At 35.7% G+C, this 18,542-nt stretch overlaps 1 protein-coding gene across 12 annotated transcripts in view; it reads right to left on the bottom strand.

Moving 5' to 3' along the window:
* MFF (mitochondrial fission factor) overlaps window positions 1-18,542 on the bottom strand; it is a 40,326-nt gene that overhangs the window by 9,590 nt on the left and 12,194 nt on the right. For 5 of the 12 annotated variants that reach the window (XM_082841192.1, XM_082841185.1, XM_082841190.1 and 2 more), the window contains 5 exons: window positions 14,320-14,408; window positions 11,497-11,571; window positions 6,281-6,439; window positions 2,576-2,608; window positions 1,003-1,062 (listed from right to left, as the gene is read on the bottom strand). In XM_082841192.1, coding sequence (XP_082697318.1) covers window positions 1,003-1,062; window positions 2,576-2,608; window positions 6,281-6,439; window positions 11,497-11,571; window positions 14,320-14,408 — 416 coding nt within the window. The remainder of the gene's footprint in view (window positions 1-1,002; window positions 1,063-2,575; window positions 2,609-6,280; window positions 6,440-11,496; window positions 11,572-14,319; window positions 14,409-18,542) is intronic. The other 7 variants (XM_082841193.1, XM_082841187.1, XM_082841195.1 and 4 more) reach the window with 5 other exon arrangements.

Below are 18,542 nucleotides of genomic sequence, written 5' to 3'. Positions count from 1 at the left end.
TTTTTTTCTTTTGCGGTACGTGGGCCTCTCACTGTTGTGGCCTCTCCCATTGCGGAGCACAGGCTCCGGACGCACAGGCTCAGCGGCCATGGCTCACGGGCCCAGCCACTCCGCGGCATGTGGGATCTTCCCGGACCGGGGCACGAACCCGTGTCCCCTGCATCGGCAGGCGGACACTCAACCACTGCGCCACCAGGGAAGCCCCTGCTGACAGTTTTAAATCTACTGCTACAGATAATCAATTTCTGCTTAAAATAAATAAAACTGGCTCTGAAAAAATTACAGAAATGCTATCTGTAAATACTAACCAATTTTTTATTTTTTTTTTTAACCCAAGAAGTTGGGAAATGAGATTTTGGCACCTGAGAACCTCAAAGCATTCGTATGTGCCATTCTATCTGTCCTTGTGCATGACAGGAAGAAATAACTACTCAGGCTAAGCATATCTGAAAGTGTGAAAGGGACAAAAATAAGAGAGAAAAGCTTAATCAACGGATGACAAAAATTCTTAAAACTAAATTCTCTTTCTAAACATTTACCTTCTCAGGTTACCAATGCTGATTTCCCCCAATTTAAGATGATGCTTTACACACACATTTATCTACACACTGAAAGTGACATTACAGACAATTAACAACTAAAAAGGAAATGCTGGACAGAACCTCAGGCAACAATTAAAATGATGCACATAAAACAAGGTTTAAGATTATTTTTTTCTGTGTTTTAGTATGACCGCCAATAAGCTATTAAAACCATGTTTAAATACCCTGTCTCTGATGTTCCCATGATAATGTATCATAACTGTTTTTCTTTATACTCTTTTGGCCAAATGTCATGAATGATTAGACTCACTGTTCTCAGAGAAAAACAGGATGTACTCAGAGAAAAGCTGTAGAGATTCAAGCTATAATATAAAGGCGTGGCTGCTACATGCATTACGTCCTGCAAACTACACGTTCAGTCAACTCTCTACCCTGGTAATTACAAAGTCTCAAAGTTTACCTGGCGTTGTCATGATGAGGGTTAGAGGTGGCGGCAGCAGACCCACCACGCAACACAGGTCTAAGGCGGGTTTTTGCGGGAGAAGGCACAAGACAGAATCAGGAACCAGAGAGTAACAAGATAAAAGCAAAAATAAGACAAAAATAAGACAAATAAATGTCAAATATGTTTGTATGTTTCAATACAATATATTTCAAACACTTCAAGTATCTTTGTCTCACTGTCCTCCACTTTATGATTTTCATAAGTTTAGTATCTTACAGTGTGGTAAAAAACAAAGGGAACCTACGTTTTTCATAACAAAATAGCACCAGCATATAATTTTTTTGGTGCTTATATTTTGATTTATGAAATTCAAGACAGAGGACAACTCTGTTCAAAATGTATACTTTCTCTCTTCTAGTTGGAAAAAAAAATCACCAGCAACTTTAGAAGCATGTCAAGAACTGGTTAGTAGCACCTGCATCATCATGGTTGCTCATCTGATATCAAAGCTCTATCTCAAAAATTTCAAGAAACTCCCATTTCTCACAATTCCTTGCCTCCCACCTCATTAATTTTGCTTAGTGCCTGATACCTTAATATAGCTGTGTCTCATTCAAACCCTCAGCTCTCAAGAGCAAAACTGCAAGCCTCAGCTCTGGAGCTAAGGAGATCAGGGACATGCTCTGAGGGGCATACTGCAGCACATTAGAGGAAGTGCAATCAAATATGTGAGTCTGACCTTGAGACAACCAGAAGTGACATACAGGACTGCTGGAAATGAAGATTAAGGTGCACTGGATTTTCACCGAGTACATACTTTGATTCTAGAGGACAATTAGTTCTCTACCTAGGTAAGCAGTAACCTTTCCAATAAATTTTATTTTATTTTTTAAATCAGAAAACAAAAGCTCTATGTGGTCACTGGTCAATTCCCCAAAAAGTAATCAGCAATATTTATAACCAGAGAAAGGAGACTGGGGTATAGAACCCATATAAGGATTTGAAGAATTATTACATTCTATTTTGAATGTCTCCTACTCTACAGACAGATCAGGTTTTGTCTGAATTTAAGTATCAAGACAATTCTTACAGTAAACACTTAGTACCAAATGCACTATTTTTTCCCTGCAAGTTGGCACAGCTGTAGAATTTTGGTTACAATACAAATCACTATTTTATGTCAGGTCAGTTTATACAAGAAAATTTTAATGTTTAGCTTGTATGTTTCCTAAAGGCACTACTGGTGCTTAAAGAAAATTTCCAGAGCCTACAGGATAAGAGACTTTTGGGTCAGATGTTAGACTTCTATTTTGTTGGCTAAAGAACAGTGAAAAATTACATATGCTTGAGACAGGTTTTCAACTCATCCCATCCTACTAATTAATTTATTCTGTGACATTAGGAAAACTTACTTAACTACAATCCTACACTACATTAACATAGGAAAGGTTAAAAATGAAGCCACCGCTTTGTCACCTAAAGCTTTTTCTAAAAAAATCATACATTGCTCAAAAGGAGCTGCCATATTCAACATATTCCACCAGAGACTCCCCTTTTATGATGCAGAGCCAGAAAATAACACAGTTACCTTTCACAACGTATTTCATTTTGTCTTCTCACACTGGCAATTGACACATATAATATAAAAGTAAATTAGAGAGGTATTTGGCAAAGTTAGAAACTTCAAGTACCACTTTCTACTCTAACTATGACTTAATACATTAAAAAATCTTTTTAAGTTTGAAAATATGCTTTGTAATTAAAGTGGCAAAAGGGAATGAGATTCAAGGCTCTACAAGTTCCCGCATTAACTTGTGTACTGACATTTTTGAGTAAATAAATGGTCTGACTTAGTAGAATATGTTTCTTTGCTAAAAAAAAAGGAAACTTCTACAGTAAGTAAACAGTTTGGATGTATCAGGAATTATATGAATATTTTAAAAATTAAAAATTTAAATTTAAAAATGATAAATAACAAACACTGTTTCAACTGCAACTTTGCATTTCTAGGTCTTCCAAATAATATATTTATATGGATACCTGCAAAAAATATAAATTATTTACATACTGGTTTCTTATTCTGTTCATTCAAAGCTAGTATAATCTGTTAAAGAAATAATCAACCCCCCCTTTTTTGGGTCATGCCACGCAGCATGCGGGATCTTAGTTCCCTGACCAGGGATCGAATCCTCGCCCCCTGCAGTGGAAGCGTGGAGTCTTAACCACTGGACCGCCAGGGAAGTCCCTCAAGCTCCTTCTAAAAGTAAAACTTAAGCATGCTGAACATGACTAATCTGTCAATACTTAAATTATGTTCTTTCATAGGGACTAAGTTTCTTTTTAAAAACGTTAATATTTTGCATTGGCGAGTGAGATACGGAGCTCTAGCAGGTGTCAGAAGACATGAGCATCTCATAACCAGCAAGGACTAAACAGCATTTTAAATCCAAAGAACACACCTGGTGCTTGTCCCAGGTGTTTTGGTGAATTTTTGACACCTCAGTTTTCCAAATGCACAGCACTGACCTATGTAAATAAACTTTTCTAATGTATACCTAGGATTTAACTTTGTTTTCAGATGAACTTGGTTTTAGATCATGTAAGTGCTCAAGATGAGAAAACAAAAATACATAAACCTTTCAACAGTGTCCCTCAAAGTATAAACTAAAAATAGTTCTCATGCCAAACAACTGTGAAAATGCATTATTTTATGATAATAAAACAGGCAGACAGGTTTTTTTCTTTCATTCTGCCAAATAGTTCTAACTTAATTTAACTATACCTAATGTGATGGCTTAAGACCAAAGATAAGATATTGCATTAGCGTAACAGCCAGGAATAAAAAGCAGAAAGGAAAAAAAATGATGTACAGAGCAAGGAACATAAAAGCACTTAAAACTTTATAAGCAGTATTATTTTATAGTCATGCAAATAGAACATTATCCAAATTTCACATTCCTATTTCTTATATCTGGTAAGTCATGCTAGACAGTTCTCGTAGTAGAAATAAAAATTGATTTGGCACTTACAACTCTGATTAAATCCTGCTGAACATCTGATCATAAGAGATTTCAGTGCAACGGGGAAAAAAAAACTTTCAAAATTGAAAGCATCCAATAACACTAATGAGAATCTAATCCTCCAGGCTCCAAGGTGTGTATCCAGGAGCAAAGAATTATTAATACAACTACTTTATGAATTTTAAAAATCTCATTTAAGTGAATAAGAAAAGATACTTCCTTCCCAAAAAAGGGAATTTTCGTTATCAATTTATTACAATTAAAAAAATCACTTAAAGCTCAAAATAGTTTTTTTATAAATAAAAGAATACAAAGTAAATTTTATAATTAGTAAGATTTTTGTACTTGTGAGCTTGAGGCAAAATCTTTCCATTAAGGAGTAAAAAAATCCAACTATTTTTCCATATACTGCACTGAACTGTCTATATGTAGGGGGATGGGACAAATAATTTTAACATACTGGGGCTTTGTCATCTAGCTTTTAATCTATATAGGATTTATAAACATCTTTCTCATTCAGATATTTTCACTATAATAGCATTTGATATGATGTAATTTGACCTAATAATCCAGTCTCTTCTAAGGACCTATTTTAATTAAAAAGTTAAAGAGGATACCTGGTGAAGAATAAATCTATGTTAAGGAGGGAGGAGAAAACAGGGCTTTGGAAATATTAGTCAGGTGCCAGGTACTTTATATTCAATATCTTTTTAAGGATCTCCCATGACACTAAATAAAGAATTTGAGTCATTATCCCTATATCTTAAATAAAAGCAGGAGAGGGGGAAGATTCCTCATAAGAATCCAGAAAACTAGGTTAATATTAGTATTACCCTTCTTTTTTAAAAATAGATGAAGAAAATGAGGCCCAGAGGAGCTAAGCAATTCGCCCAAGGCCATCATGTAGCTATAGCTGTTCAGTGGGGTGGATCAAGATTAAATCTGACCCCCTCCCTTGATCCATGTTTTTTTCTTCTGAACCATGATGCTTCTTACAGGCTCCAAATATCCTAAGATAGTCCTTGAAGCTTCAAAGAGATAAGAGGGACTCTAAACCTTTGGGGAAGGATATATATATATATATATATATATATATATATATATATATACACACACACACACACCCACACATGCATACACACCTATACATGAATACATATGTCCATAGATGTATATATAATTTTCCCCCTGCCATGAGTTTTCTCTTTTATGCTCTTTCTGGTACAGCTTTAAGTCCTTGGACCCACACGTATGGGAGCCCTGGGAAGGGTCAGAAACACTAGTCGAGCAGCAGGAGGTGAAACACCTGGGGCTTATGTGAGGGTCAAAAGCACTTAATAAAAAGTTTGTTCAGAGCAAGTCATAAGACATATCAGTTCCTAAAGTAACAAAAAAGGTTTACTGAAGGGCCAGCTGAATTTATTGGGAATTCTTCAAAATGCAAAATTAACAGTCTAAAAAAATGATCATGAAAATTCAAACACTGACTCACAGAGTTACTACATAAAATGTTTAGAGTTGAAGTGAAACTGACTGTACCTTCCTCATACTATGCCAAAAAAGCTCCCAAATTCCATCTTTTTAAAACACCATCTAGTAATGAAGCAAGGAGAAAAAAGTATTTGAAATAATGGCAAAAAATTTATTTGAATGAACAAAGTCTAAGTATACACTACTAATGATTTTACTTGGAGATGTTCGAAAGTTAGATACACTATCCATACTGAAAAAAAATCAGCATTAAAAAGACAACAGCACCTGGGATTTTCAGTACAGGTGTGGAAATCCCTAGTTAAGAGGAAAGAAAAAAATCGTCCTGGCAGCTACACTGATATCATCTTCTCAGATTTGCTTCCTAATCCAACCACATTAGTAACATAAATGAGTGAATCAAAAGACTTACTGAAGAAAATGAGTACAGTTCAGTCCAACATCACACACTCAATCCAAAAGTACCCCTCAGCATATCCAAAAATGGAATCAGGTACTTAAAAACAGGTCAACAAAGTCTTGGGAAAAAAACCATTATACTTCCCATGTATAATTAGTTATTAACTGAATTCCCTCCCTGACTGAAGAGAAGCTAACAGAACCTTGTGAAATGTGAATTTTGGACAATAATTTCAAATTAAAAGAAAGCAAAGCAAGCTGTTTTAAACCGCTGCATCTGAGAAAGAGACAAAGGCGCGAACATAAAAGGAAGACACCACAGTCCACTCATGAGGAGCCAAAAGACAGGCGGTAAAGTTGGCGCGAATCACAGGGCCGATCACCTGCGGCTTTCATCCAGCACATCCAGGATCTGCTGGCAAGCCCTACGAGTGGAAGACTGGATAAGCGACAAAATGCCACGAGCGGAGGAAGGATTAGCTCCATCTTCAGGTAGCATACGGGGAGGACAAACCCGAACCTGTTGTGGCGATGGTGTCACACTGTTTATACAAGCACAGCAAATGAAGAGAAAAACACTCAAGTCAGATTTGTATAAAACTTCAGCTCAGCAGTTTCCCCAAAATTTTAAGAATTATTAAAATTCTTAATTTTATAATTATTTAATTTAATAATTATTAAAATTATTAAAATTTTAAGAATTTCCCCAAAATTTCCCCCAAATTTTAAGAATTATCGTTTTCTTGCCCATTTTTCCCACCCTTCATTTTCCCCCAAAAGAGTCAAGCCAAAGAAGTTAATAAACATATTAAATTGCTTCAAAAAACAGGCTACCATGCAGTATCTGTAACTGTGGCTTTAAACATCAAATTGAACAAACTGAATATGAAAGAACAACTTTAAGAGGGAAGAGAACTACGGCAAGGAGTATATTCAACCCCCAGCTTCGGAGAAGCGGCATTCTTTGCTTTGTGTGTATCTTCCAATTCAGTAAACCAAGCCTCTAACAAACAACACTGCACTGCAACTTATGGATGGGCAGAACAGTCAGATAGAGAATTCTGGTATATAGGCGTCAAGGTTTACACACATGAATCCAAAGTGATTCCATGAAAATGCCATTTCAAATACTTCACAAAGACAATGAAGCAATCTGAGTTTATGACGAGTAAATTTAAAGATGAATTAAAGTTTCAGAAAGGTAACAAAAGCATTTTGATTACTTAATTACATTAAAGCATATGTTCCGTAGCTAAATGACTAAAACATAAAACTACTCCCAATTCTGTGAATACAATGAAAAGGTAAGGATGGATGTTAAACAGCTATTTCTGGGTTGCTCAGTGACAGTGATCTTAACCATTCTTTCACACGTGAGTTGCGATCCACAATTTCTTTGGCTCCCCTGACAGCACCTCCTAAAAGCTGAGAGCATTTGAATGAAGCAATTTTACAATTCTAACCTGAACTCTTTACTTTCAGAGGCCTGTCTAATGTTAGAGCATGATCAGCCATATGAGGTATCTAACTGATATATGGACTTGGCATCTGGTTTGTTGTAAGAGGTTTTGTTACAAGAGGACTATGGGAAGTGGGCTCAATATTTTTTCTCAGTGTCAGGGCAAGAACACCTTAGACTAAACCTCATCCTTTTGTATTCTGCACAAAAGGGTGAAAGTGGAGCAGACAGTGAACAACTGAAAAGATAAAAGATTTTATTTTGATTTGTGTAAATCTTTTCTAACTTAACATGTATTTGTTTGGGAACCACAAAATAAGGGCAATAATGTTTGAAGGGGTAACTGTCGTCTAATATTATTCCCAGAGTCCCAGAAAATTAAAAACAAAATCTTCTCCACAATTTTGTGAATAACTTTCAATGTCTTGATGATCCAAAGTGAGAAGTACAATAAACATGAAAACCATGTTTTCCAAAGACTACTTAAAAGACAAAGATTTAAGCCAAATCTTGGCATACTGAGAAATTAATCTGTCAGGGCTGATTCACCATAGGAATTAGGCCTAATCGTGTCAAGATAAATGCAATTTTTCAGACGCAGGCTCATGGATGGTTACCTTAAACATCTGTCCACAGACTAGGAATCTTCTGTAATATATATAACGTATCAACAACAGTATATATATATATAGCTTATCAACTGACCCACGGTACTTGGCAAAACCCACCCTGCGTATCCAAGAAGAGTAAAAGAATCAGTATATCTGGGACTCAAAGTCTAGGTACTAGCCTTGCACTCATAATTCTCTTTAGGCAGCATGGAGAAAACCTGAAGCTCTTGCTCTTTGTGAGAAACCAGACTGAATTCATGTTAGAAAAGTGTCACCAGAGGCAGGAATGGAGTGGCCAGTTCTGCGTCAACATAAACAGGCAATCCATCTTACACTCTTCTTGATAGCAGTGCCAACATACCTGGATAAATTTATACTTAAGCAAGTTTTAAAACACTAATCAGTACAATATCTATTGATATAATTAAAGCATTTGTCTTCGTATTTTGGGGCTAAATTGAACACTTCACATATCACTTTGTACTAGTAAATAAATTAGCTACATACATATTAAAGTCTATAATGATCAATATTTAGAATTATAATCTTACAGCAAAAACGCTGACAAACTGAATCCAAATCCATGAAAAAAGTTTGATGCATTTTTGCCCATTAAAATTTAAAAGGAAAGAAGGCTTCCTTTTTTTTTTTTTTTTTTTGCGGTATGCGAGCCTCTCCCTGTTGCGGCCTCTACCGTTGTGGAGCACAGGCTCCGGACGCGCAGGCTCAGCAGCCACGGCTCACAGGCCCAGCTGCTCCGCGGCATGTGGGATCTTCCCGGACCGGGGCATGAACCTGTGTCCCCTGCATCGGCAGGCGGACTCTCAACCACTGCGCCACCGGGGAAGCCCAGAAGGCTTCCTTTGATAGAACTCATTTTGTCAGAAATAAGCAGTAGGAATTGTTTATTTAAGTTCTAAAAGTACAAGTTTTTCCTGTCCCTGCACAGGAAATCAGGTAATCTAGAATAAATTATTTTCAGATTAATTGCAAGGAATTCTTAACATGGAATGCACAGAAGACTGAGTTTTAAAAACAGTCTATAAGATCACTTTCAATTCTAAGATTCTATGATCACATAAAACTGGAATATGGTATTAAATGGAAAAAATCCTACATGGTCTGTAATTGTAACTTAATAAGAAAACATGTTTATGAAGAAAGATAAAAGTTAAATTAAGTCTTCATCAATACTAGTAAAGATATTTCATCAAAGACTAATATCAAAAACATATTTGGACTTCAGGTTGTTTCTGAAAAGAAATTAGTTTCAAAGATTAGTAAGAAATCTGACTTTTCATTAATGTACATGGCAATCTTTCATAAACAGCAAAAACAGAGTAGGAAGCATTTTATACAACACTTTAGGCAGTGTACATATAGATTAGATGCCCTTGATTGTTAATATTTATTTCTATCTACAGATGAACTGAATGATTAAATCATAAGATGACCACAGTTCACCCAAATTAGAAGAAACAGTCTAGCAATTCTTCCTTCTTCAAGCTTTAAGCAGTCTTGCAAGTCTCTTTACAAATAAAAAAATTTGAACTCAGCCATAAAAAGGAACGAAACTGGGTCATTTGTAGAGATGTGGATGGATCTAGAGACTGTCATACAGAGTGAAGTAAGTCAGAAAGAGAAAAACAAATATAGCATATTAACGCATATATGTGGAACCTAGAAAAATGGTACAGATGAACCGGTTTGCAGGGCAGAAATTGAGACACAGACGTAGAGAACAAACGTATGGACACCACGCGGGGAAAGCGGCAGGGGTGGTGGTGGTGGTGTGATGAATTGGGAGATTGGGATTGACATGTATACACTGATGTGTATAAAATGGATGACTAATAAGAACCTGCAGTATAAAAAAATAAATAAAATAAAATTCAAAAATTCAAAAAAAAATTTAAGATCTAAAAAGAATAAGCCCCATTTTAGCAACTGGTCTGATGCTAGCTGGGATGTCCAGCACTGGCATCAACTGTGACAGGAAACAGTTCAGAGTTGAGTTTCATCTCTGTCCACGCATCCACCCAACCAAAGTGGACTGACTTTTTGGCTTTTTTGTTTGTTTGTTTTGACGCATGAACTACTGTGAAAAAGTAAACATATTGCGAAGGCACTGAGATTATTTAAGCGGAAGGTATAATATTAGTAATTTAATAAAAATGCATGTTGATGATAAATTGATCCTAGTAATGTTATAAAACAGCAAAATCTGTTTTATCTCTTTCTTTCATAAAAGATAAGGACATTTTCGGGCTTCCCTGGTGGCGCAGTGGTTGAGAGTCCGCCTGCCGGTGCAGGGGACGCGGGTTCGTGCCCCGGTCTGGGAAGATCCCACAGGCCGCGGAGTGGCTGGGCCCGTGAGCCATGGCCGCTGAGCCTGCACGTCCGGAGCCGCCTGTGCTCCGCAATGGGAGAGGCCCATGTATCGCAAAAAAAAAAGGTAAGGACATTTTGAAGAAAGCACTTACATTTACCATGCTATTTCATTAGTAATAGCTCTCTCTCATGCTTACAGGAAATCTTACTACACAACTGCTGAGTAAACAACACTAGCCAATGTCAGAACTCAAACTTAAAAGATTTACTTGGCATAACTATGTCATTATTACAAGGTAAGTCCAAAGTCAAACACCTCTTTCTGCGTGGGTTGTCATAGGAACAGTGTTTCTCAAACTGTGAGGATTATCTCTTTGGTGAGGGTCCAGCCTCTTCCAAAAATACAGTAAAGGTAAAACAGTAAAATGGGGGAGAAAAAATTCTCAGTGAAACACAAATTCTGTACCATTTCTGTTGAAATTTTAAATAGAGAGAAAGCTTTAATTTGTTGCCACTAAGGTAACTGACTAGTTCTTAGAAGCATAACAAGAGAATGAGAACAGGAGAAAAATCATTGGTTGCCAGAGTGGCTTCTGATACTTAAGAACTACATTAGCTGATGAATCTTATACTGCACGCCAAAGTGCCCCCTCCCCTTAGGAGGCCAGTCATTCCCACACCTAGTTCTAGCACATGTACAGAAAGAGTGGGTTTAATGATCTCAAAATATTCTTCCAAAGCATAATTTTAATCTATGGAATTAAAAAAAAAACTTAATGACAAACTACACTCAGACTCTTTGTCCTTCTGGGTGAAAATGAACAGGAAAAGATAGTATGCTAAAATTTTCGAAAAGATTGGGATCACTGAACCTCGTTCAACTGAATCTATAGAGGACTAATGTGCCAACCAAAGCAAAATGAAGGAAATGTAAAAGGATGCTTGGTGTAAATTATTCCCTTTTACTTTCACCCTTATACCCAAAATCATACATAACTTCCTTGGTCTAGTTATTTCTTTTCTTGACAAAGTGTATGATGACAGCTTGAGAAATCCTGAAACAGAGGTACTAAAAAGCCAAACAGTAAAAGAATTAGGGCATTACATGCCAATTACCTGGTGAAATATTAGTATAACAAAAAGCCTGCAAAATTAGAACAACTCCTATTTGTGAAAAGCAGAGCAGATAAAATCTTACGTGTACTCCGGTGCAGAAATCAGTGCCTGGAACCTTGAAATTTTATTTCTTGGAGCAGAATCTGATCTGTGCCACCTTAAATAATAATTATGCTTCTTTTTATATATTCAGCTTTTATAACACAAACAGAAAGCTAAATACGATTCTACTGGTCAATCGTTTCTGTGTCAATAGCTGACAATAATCAATCCTATTGTCTCTTGCAGGTAAATAAGAAAACAAAGGCCAGTGTTTCTGCTCTTATACCCATATAGACTTCTATTCTTAAAGCCAAGGAATAAATAAAGTGGAGGCAGGCAATGGTTCGTGCACAATGACACATAAGTAATCTCACATTACAAAGAAAAGACTACAGTAGGTAAAGACAGGAAGAGCCTAATAATTACTTTGGTAGAGGTAAAATACAGCCATGTTATATTAATAGTTTCTTCCTTACCACATTGCCAACATTAAATACATAATGTGCTCATTATATTAAAATTCTAAAGTTCACTCAATGTAGATTCTTAAAGATGAGTACAATTATAAATGATAAAATTAATAATGGTAGGAGAAGAAAGGGCAAGGTTACATTATTAACAAAAAGATGGTTAAGTATGTTACCAGGTAACGGTAACATAAATAACTACTAAAACAAAAAGTATGGTTGAGTAATGTAAGCATTTCATTGCAAAAATTGTATAGTTAAATATTCATGTTATTTTTACTACCAAAAATTAAAACATGAGATTCTGTTTTATTTAAAAATGCCATTAAGGCAACTTAAAGAAACAAAGAATTCAAATATTAGTTAACTTTGTTAACCTTTTCTGTTATGAGGACTTACATTATAGGTAACTGCAAAAATATCTATGAACTCATCATTTACTGTAAATCATACTTCACTAGGCTGGTTTTTATATATAATAGAGCTGTTTCCTTTCTCTTCAACTTAACTCAGCTATCAATAATATATACTTTGTGGGGGAAAAACCCAAAAATGATGCTATAGTAAAACAGTCCTGTTTTTATTTCACTAACGGGAAGTTTCAAAGTAATTACGGACCTAAACAATAAGCCATATCTTTATATAATAGGAAAGTTTATTAGAAACTTTTGGTGCCTTAGAAAGTATTACAAATAGAAAATAACAAAAGCCCTCAGGTGTAAGTTTAATCATTCTGAGAGGGTACTAAATATCAAGAAGCTACCTTCACCATAAATTATATGGTCTTTTCACCATTTGTGTAACATAATCGAATATATTCTAGAAAAACAGATTCCATGGACTGGCTGACATCACTGTAAGCCAGGTTCCTTCAGGGAAACATACAGTTATCATAAAAACTTCATATTAATAATGGTTGAACCTTGCAGATAGGCCTTCCCTGAAGGAGACATATATTCTTTTAAACTTACTATCTTCCTATATACCCCTTCAGAATAACTCTAACTACTTGAGGAGACATTTAAAGCTTCCCCAAGAAATGAGAACTGTTATAGTTCTCCTTTGCACCTAACACAAAAAAAGAGAGATCCTACCCCTATCAAAATCCCTTCTGCATCCTTGTACTCTTTAGTCAAGTCTGAATTAGAACTTGATATGGTTTAACAGAAATAGTATAATTGCATTGTGCTCTAGTTATTTGTATGTAAATTTAAATGTTTTGCTTTTACCTAGATTTGCAAGCTCTGTGAGAGACGTATCATCTGATTCTTTGGCCGTTCCCAGAGAAACTAATATGGACTTTCCTGGTGGTCCAGTCAGTGGTTAAGACTCCACATTTCCAAAGCAGGGAGTGCAGGTTTGATCCCTGCTCAGGGAAGTAAAATCCCATGTGCCGTGTGGCCAAAAATAAAAGTCAGTTTGAGAAGCTAATATGATGCTTGATATCAAATATGGTTGATGGTGAATGAGCTTATGAAAACTGACTGAAAATTTAATGAGGAAGAAACACTGATTTACATTAACAATCTAAATCATCAATGGCTTTGAGACTTAAAATTCTGACCAGTTTTTAAAGGGTTATTTTATTTTTTAAAACCCATTACTTTTAATAAAACAACAAAAAGCACTTGCCCAATTTAAAACATCTTATAGAGGGGTAGCTTTAAGATCAGGGTATAATGTAACCAAATGAGCAAGAAAGGTTGACACAAATAGTCTGTTAATGTATTTAAATTTTTGGAAAATGAAAGGGATCCAAGAATTCAATGACTCAGTAGGCAGAGAGCTAAAAATTAATCCTGGAAAGTAAAAAAATTCGACTTGCTTACGCTACATTGTTTACCATGGCTCATAAGAAGCAGAGCTGGAAAGGGCTAATCCTGTGATAATCTTATGACAAACTGAGTAACTTGAAAATAAAGATGCTTCCTTAATAAATTGTTTTCCTTTTATTTTATATTTTTCCCCCCAACCTATATGCTAGATAAGCATTTTGGAAGGCTACATAGAACTGAGCACTTACTTTTATCAATTTTTCTTAAGTATACTTTATAGGAGATTTCCAAAATAAGCAAATCATATTTATAGAAGACTATCATACACATAGAAGAGGATAACAGGATTGAAAAATTCTCACAACTAACAAAATGGTCAGACTTTAAGGCTATAAAGAGTATTGCAAAAATATAAAGTTGATGTAAATGTATAGTAGATTTCAAACACTATTAGAATTATTTTTTTCTCCAGGTTCTTAGGCATAAAACATACACTTCCTCCTCTTTTTTTTAATATTTGAGAGTTTAAAAAAGGAAATAAATTATTTAGAAAAGGATAGGACAGACAGTATATGGAGAAAACTTAATGAAGGAGATACAATGCTTAGTGGTTCTACTCACATGGAGTCAGTCCTGACCAGCTGTCCATTTTGGCGAACAGCATTTTCACTCATAGAGCGTTCTCTTTTTAGCCTGCCAACTGCACGGATCTGTTAGGCACAAAGAAGGGGAAAGGAATAGAGAATATTCTTAATAGCCTAGTAACTGCTTAGCATCAAAAGGACCTTTATCAAAGACTAGCCACAAAATTTACAAAGAAATAACCAAGAATTGCTACCAGGTATGTGTATTATACGTAGACAGGTTAAAAAAAAGAACACCCTACTTATTATAATGCAGATAAACTTAGGAATGCTTATCTTCTTTACAAAAAAAGTTACTTCTAGTTTCTTTTTAAGTATCAATCTTACTTGGTACAATTATTAATATTTTTATTTATCATAATTTATACAATATACTTACATTATTTAAGAACAATTTACAATAGTTTTTAAAGGCACAAACACTATAGGACATGGGATATATTTGTACTCAAGTAAGTGTTCCTGGCTTCTGGGGTTAAAACAAATTCAGATTTGGTTGGATATCTGAAAACTAGACTTAAAAAAAGTTTTACTAGCTTAAAGGTTTTAGCATTCTAGAAATAGCCACAATCTTCCATCTCACACGCTCTTCTTACAAAACGTTATCACTGACCTCTTTCCATTAAGGAATAGAATCTATGTTCCCTTCCCTTGAAATTGGGTACTCTAGTGACCGCTGCAGAGATGATACAATGTGACTTCTGAGGTTAGGTCATAAACAACAATAAGGCTTCTGCCTTTTCCCCCTTCCCCAGGGGAGCTGTTTGAGATTCGAACAATGACGCCATGACGTGAGGAAGCCCAAGCAGCCACACAAAAGGCCATGTGTAGGTGCACCAGCCAATAATACTGGCTGAGGTCCACACAACAGGTAGTATCAACTGACATGTGAGTGAGTAAACCTTTAGATGACTGCAGCCTCAAGCTGTGTGAGTCATAAACAGCCTTTGATACTTCCTAGCCTAGGCCCAGATAATACACAACAGAAATAAGCTTTCCTCATTATTCCTGATGCAAATACCTCACCCGCAGAATCCATGAGCAAAATTATTTGCTTTTGTTTCAAGCCACTAAGTTTAGGGTGGCTTATTAAGGGGCAATAGATAACTAGAACAATGTAATCATTAACTTCACTTCTTTTTTAGAATTTTTTTTCGTCTTTTTTTTTTACTACAAACACCCATGGCAACTTAATGGTTAAAGAAAAATTTGAACTTTACTGTAAAGGACAACTGGTGTGTGAAACAATGGACTTGATAATTAAGATTTTCAAAAATGCATACCCAGCATCTATTAATGCTCAAAGACTTGGGAATAGATTATCAGGTTATAAGCACCATCAAAGCAGAATAAATCCTGTATTTCATGCCAGCAAAACTTAAAACTACTATGCAGCACATAATTTCAGAGACTAGTTTAGATTTGGTTATGGTTGTAAACCATTTACCCATCCAAACAAAAGAAAAAAAAAAACAGAAAAGGAGTCGGTTCAGAGCCTACTGCAAGAGTTCTTTACAGTTAAACCAAAAATCAAAATTACTTGAAGGCATTTATATATAAAAACTAGCACCTCCACAATCAAATACACTTTACTCATAGTGAGCAGTACTGGGTTGCTTTGTGAGAATCCCACTGATGCTTGCCTGCCTACCTACTGCACAGTTGTGCTTGCTTTTTCTAGAGAACTGTTCTTCCACGTTGTAGGGATCAAGATGAATTTCCTACTATATTAGAACTGTTCCTCCTGCTATGTGGTAAGAACTAACATTCAGCAGATAGGAAGAGACAGGACAAGACAAATTAGTCTATGACTCCAACATAACCTGACAAAGTAGAGGATCCTAGGTCTGTTATTTTCGCCATTTGAGACCCGATTTAAATTATATCTTAACAGGAACATTAAGCTCGACATTACTAACATATTGAGGAAAAAGACAACATAAGACAAAAGCATATATTTGTTATGCCTTCATATGACCAGGCTGTATACTGTAATACCAAAGAACTTTGATACTGCCTGAGGTGATAAGCAACACGGTGATCTTTAAATACTTTCCCCTTTAGTTCACAATCATGATGGTTGTTTTTTCCAACGATTTTTTAAAATTAATTACATTTGTTCCCAACATTATTGAGATCCAATTGACAATTCAAGGTTTTAAAATGTCATTCAGAACCATCCTGCATTGGTTACCCATTATAAAACTTACATGCACTCCTTAGGCTGAGAAATACAGTTTCCAAGCTTCAGGTAACTTCCTGGAAGTTAGGTCACAGGGTCTTCTGTGTCTAATTATAGGCATAAAATTCTCCTCTAATGTGCTTATACTCTGAGTTACTTTCAATTGTTCACAGAATCCTGGACAAATCAGTGTCCCCGAGGTCTTTGTTTACTGGTTCTCTAGATTTATCTAGAGCTTGTCTCTCCTTCAAGAATCTGCTCAGATGCCTCAGTATTTTCCCCTATACTGGTCCCTGTTTTTATTTTTTTATATAATTTTTAAAAGTTACACTCCATTTAGCCACTACAAAATATTGTCTATATTCCCCATTTGTACAATACATCCTTGTAGCTTATCTTACACCCAATAGTTTGTACCTCTCACTCTCCCATCCTCATATCCCTCCCACGAACTGGTAACCCTAAGTTTGTTCTCTATATCTGTGAGTCTGCTTATTTTTTGTTATGTTCACTAGTTTACTGTATTTTTTAGATTCCACATAAGTGATACCATATAGTGTTTGTCTTTGTCTGGCTTATTTCACTTAGCATAATGCCCTTCAAGTCCATCCATGTTGCTGCAAACAGCAAAATCTCATTCTTTTTTATGGCTGAGTGATATTTCATTATGCGTGTGTGTGTGTGTGTGTGTGTGTGTGTGTGTGTGTGTATATATATGGCACGTCTTCTTTAACCATTCATCTACTGATGGACACTTAGGTTGCTTCCATATCTTGGCAACTGTAAATAATGCTGCTATGAACACTGGGGTGCATGTATCTTTTTCGAATTGGTGTTTTTGTTTTTTTTCGGATATATATACTGATTCCCGTGTACTCTCTTTTTTAACAAGACACTTGTTTTACTTCTCAACACATACAAAATAAAAAACTGTAATTATATTAAAACAACCAGTAAGTATTACAAGCACATAGATCCTACCATAGCCTAGTTCTTCATAACCACTGTGATTACTAAACAACCCTCAGAAAATCTGTAGCAAAAACTAAGATTGAAAACTGATTTCTGAAATGTTTGTGTTATGCCTTTCATTTAGGCAGTTTTTTATTCTTTTTAGTATTTTTAAAACAATTTTACCTTTTTAAGAAAAGGATTTCTTTTAATTCTGTCCAGAGAAAGGGAAATCCTCCACTTTATCATTTGGTATAATCGCAGTGAAAAATGGAGATTTATCCTCAAATAGTATGTAAGTTAGTTGCATTTTCAGTTAAGAAATAAAAAAATATAACTATTGAATAGAATTATTCAGCAAATTAATGGATACTGATCCTCTTTTTAAAAATAATAGTTCAGAGACATTAATCTGTGAATTGCTGTGGGACTTTTATTGGAAGAGGTAAAGCAGAGTTAAAAATGTGGGCCAAACAATCGGGGTGAACAGTCTTACCCCCCAAAACATATTCACTGTCCAAAATTTAAAATAATAAACTACCTGGAAAAATAATTAACCCAATGGGAAGGAAACATGGAATACATGTGTCAGCAGTGAATACAATGCCCATGCGATAGGGCCATGAAACAGTAACTGCACAAAGGATGTGAGTGCACATCTCTGAATCTTCCATGGATGAATGTGCATACATACATACAATTAATTAAGCTGTTCTTTTTCCTCTTCTCTCCCTTTTGCTCCATTCTACTCATCACAGCCCCAGCTCCTCTTTCCACAGGAGGGGAAAGGAAAGGGAGTTAAACAAACCATCACCAAATTGTGATCAGACCCACATTCATCAGCTTCTCAATTTTCAGAGCTACTGCCAGGACCCTTTTAAGTCCTTCTGAGTGTCCGGGAGTCCTTCCGCATTTCTTATTCGTTTTTTAATTTTTATTGGAGTATTGTTGCTTTACAATGTTGTGTCACTTTCTGTTGTACAGCAAAGTGAATCAGCCATATGTATACATATATCCCCTCTCTTTTGGATTTCCTTCCCATTTAGGTCACCACAGAGCACTGAGTA

This window comes from Leucopleurus acutus (assembly GCF_964270905.1).
Source record: "Leucopleurus acutus genome assembly, chromosome: 6".
NCBI classification, from domain to species: domain Eukaryota; kingdom Metazoa; phylum Chordata; class Mammalia; order Artiodactyla; family Delphinidae; genus Leucopleurus; species Leucopleurus acutus.
This window is presented reverse-complemented; position numbering and strand designations above follow the sequence as displayed.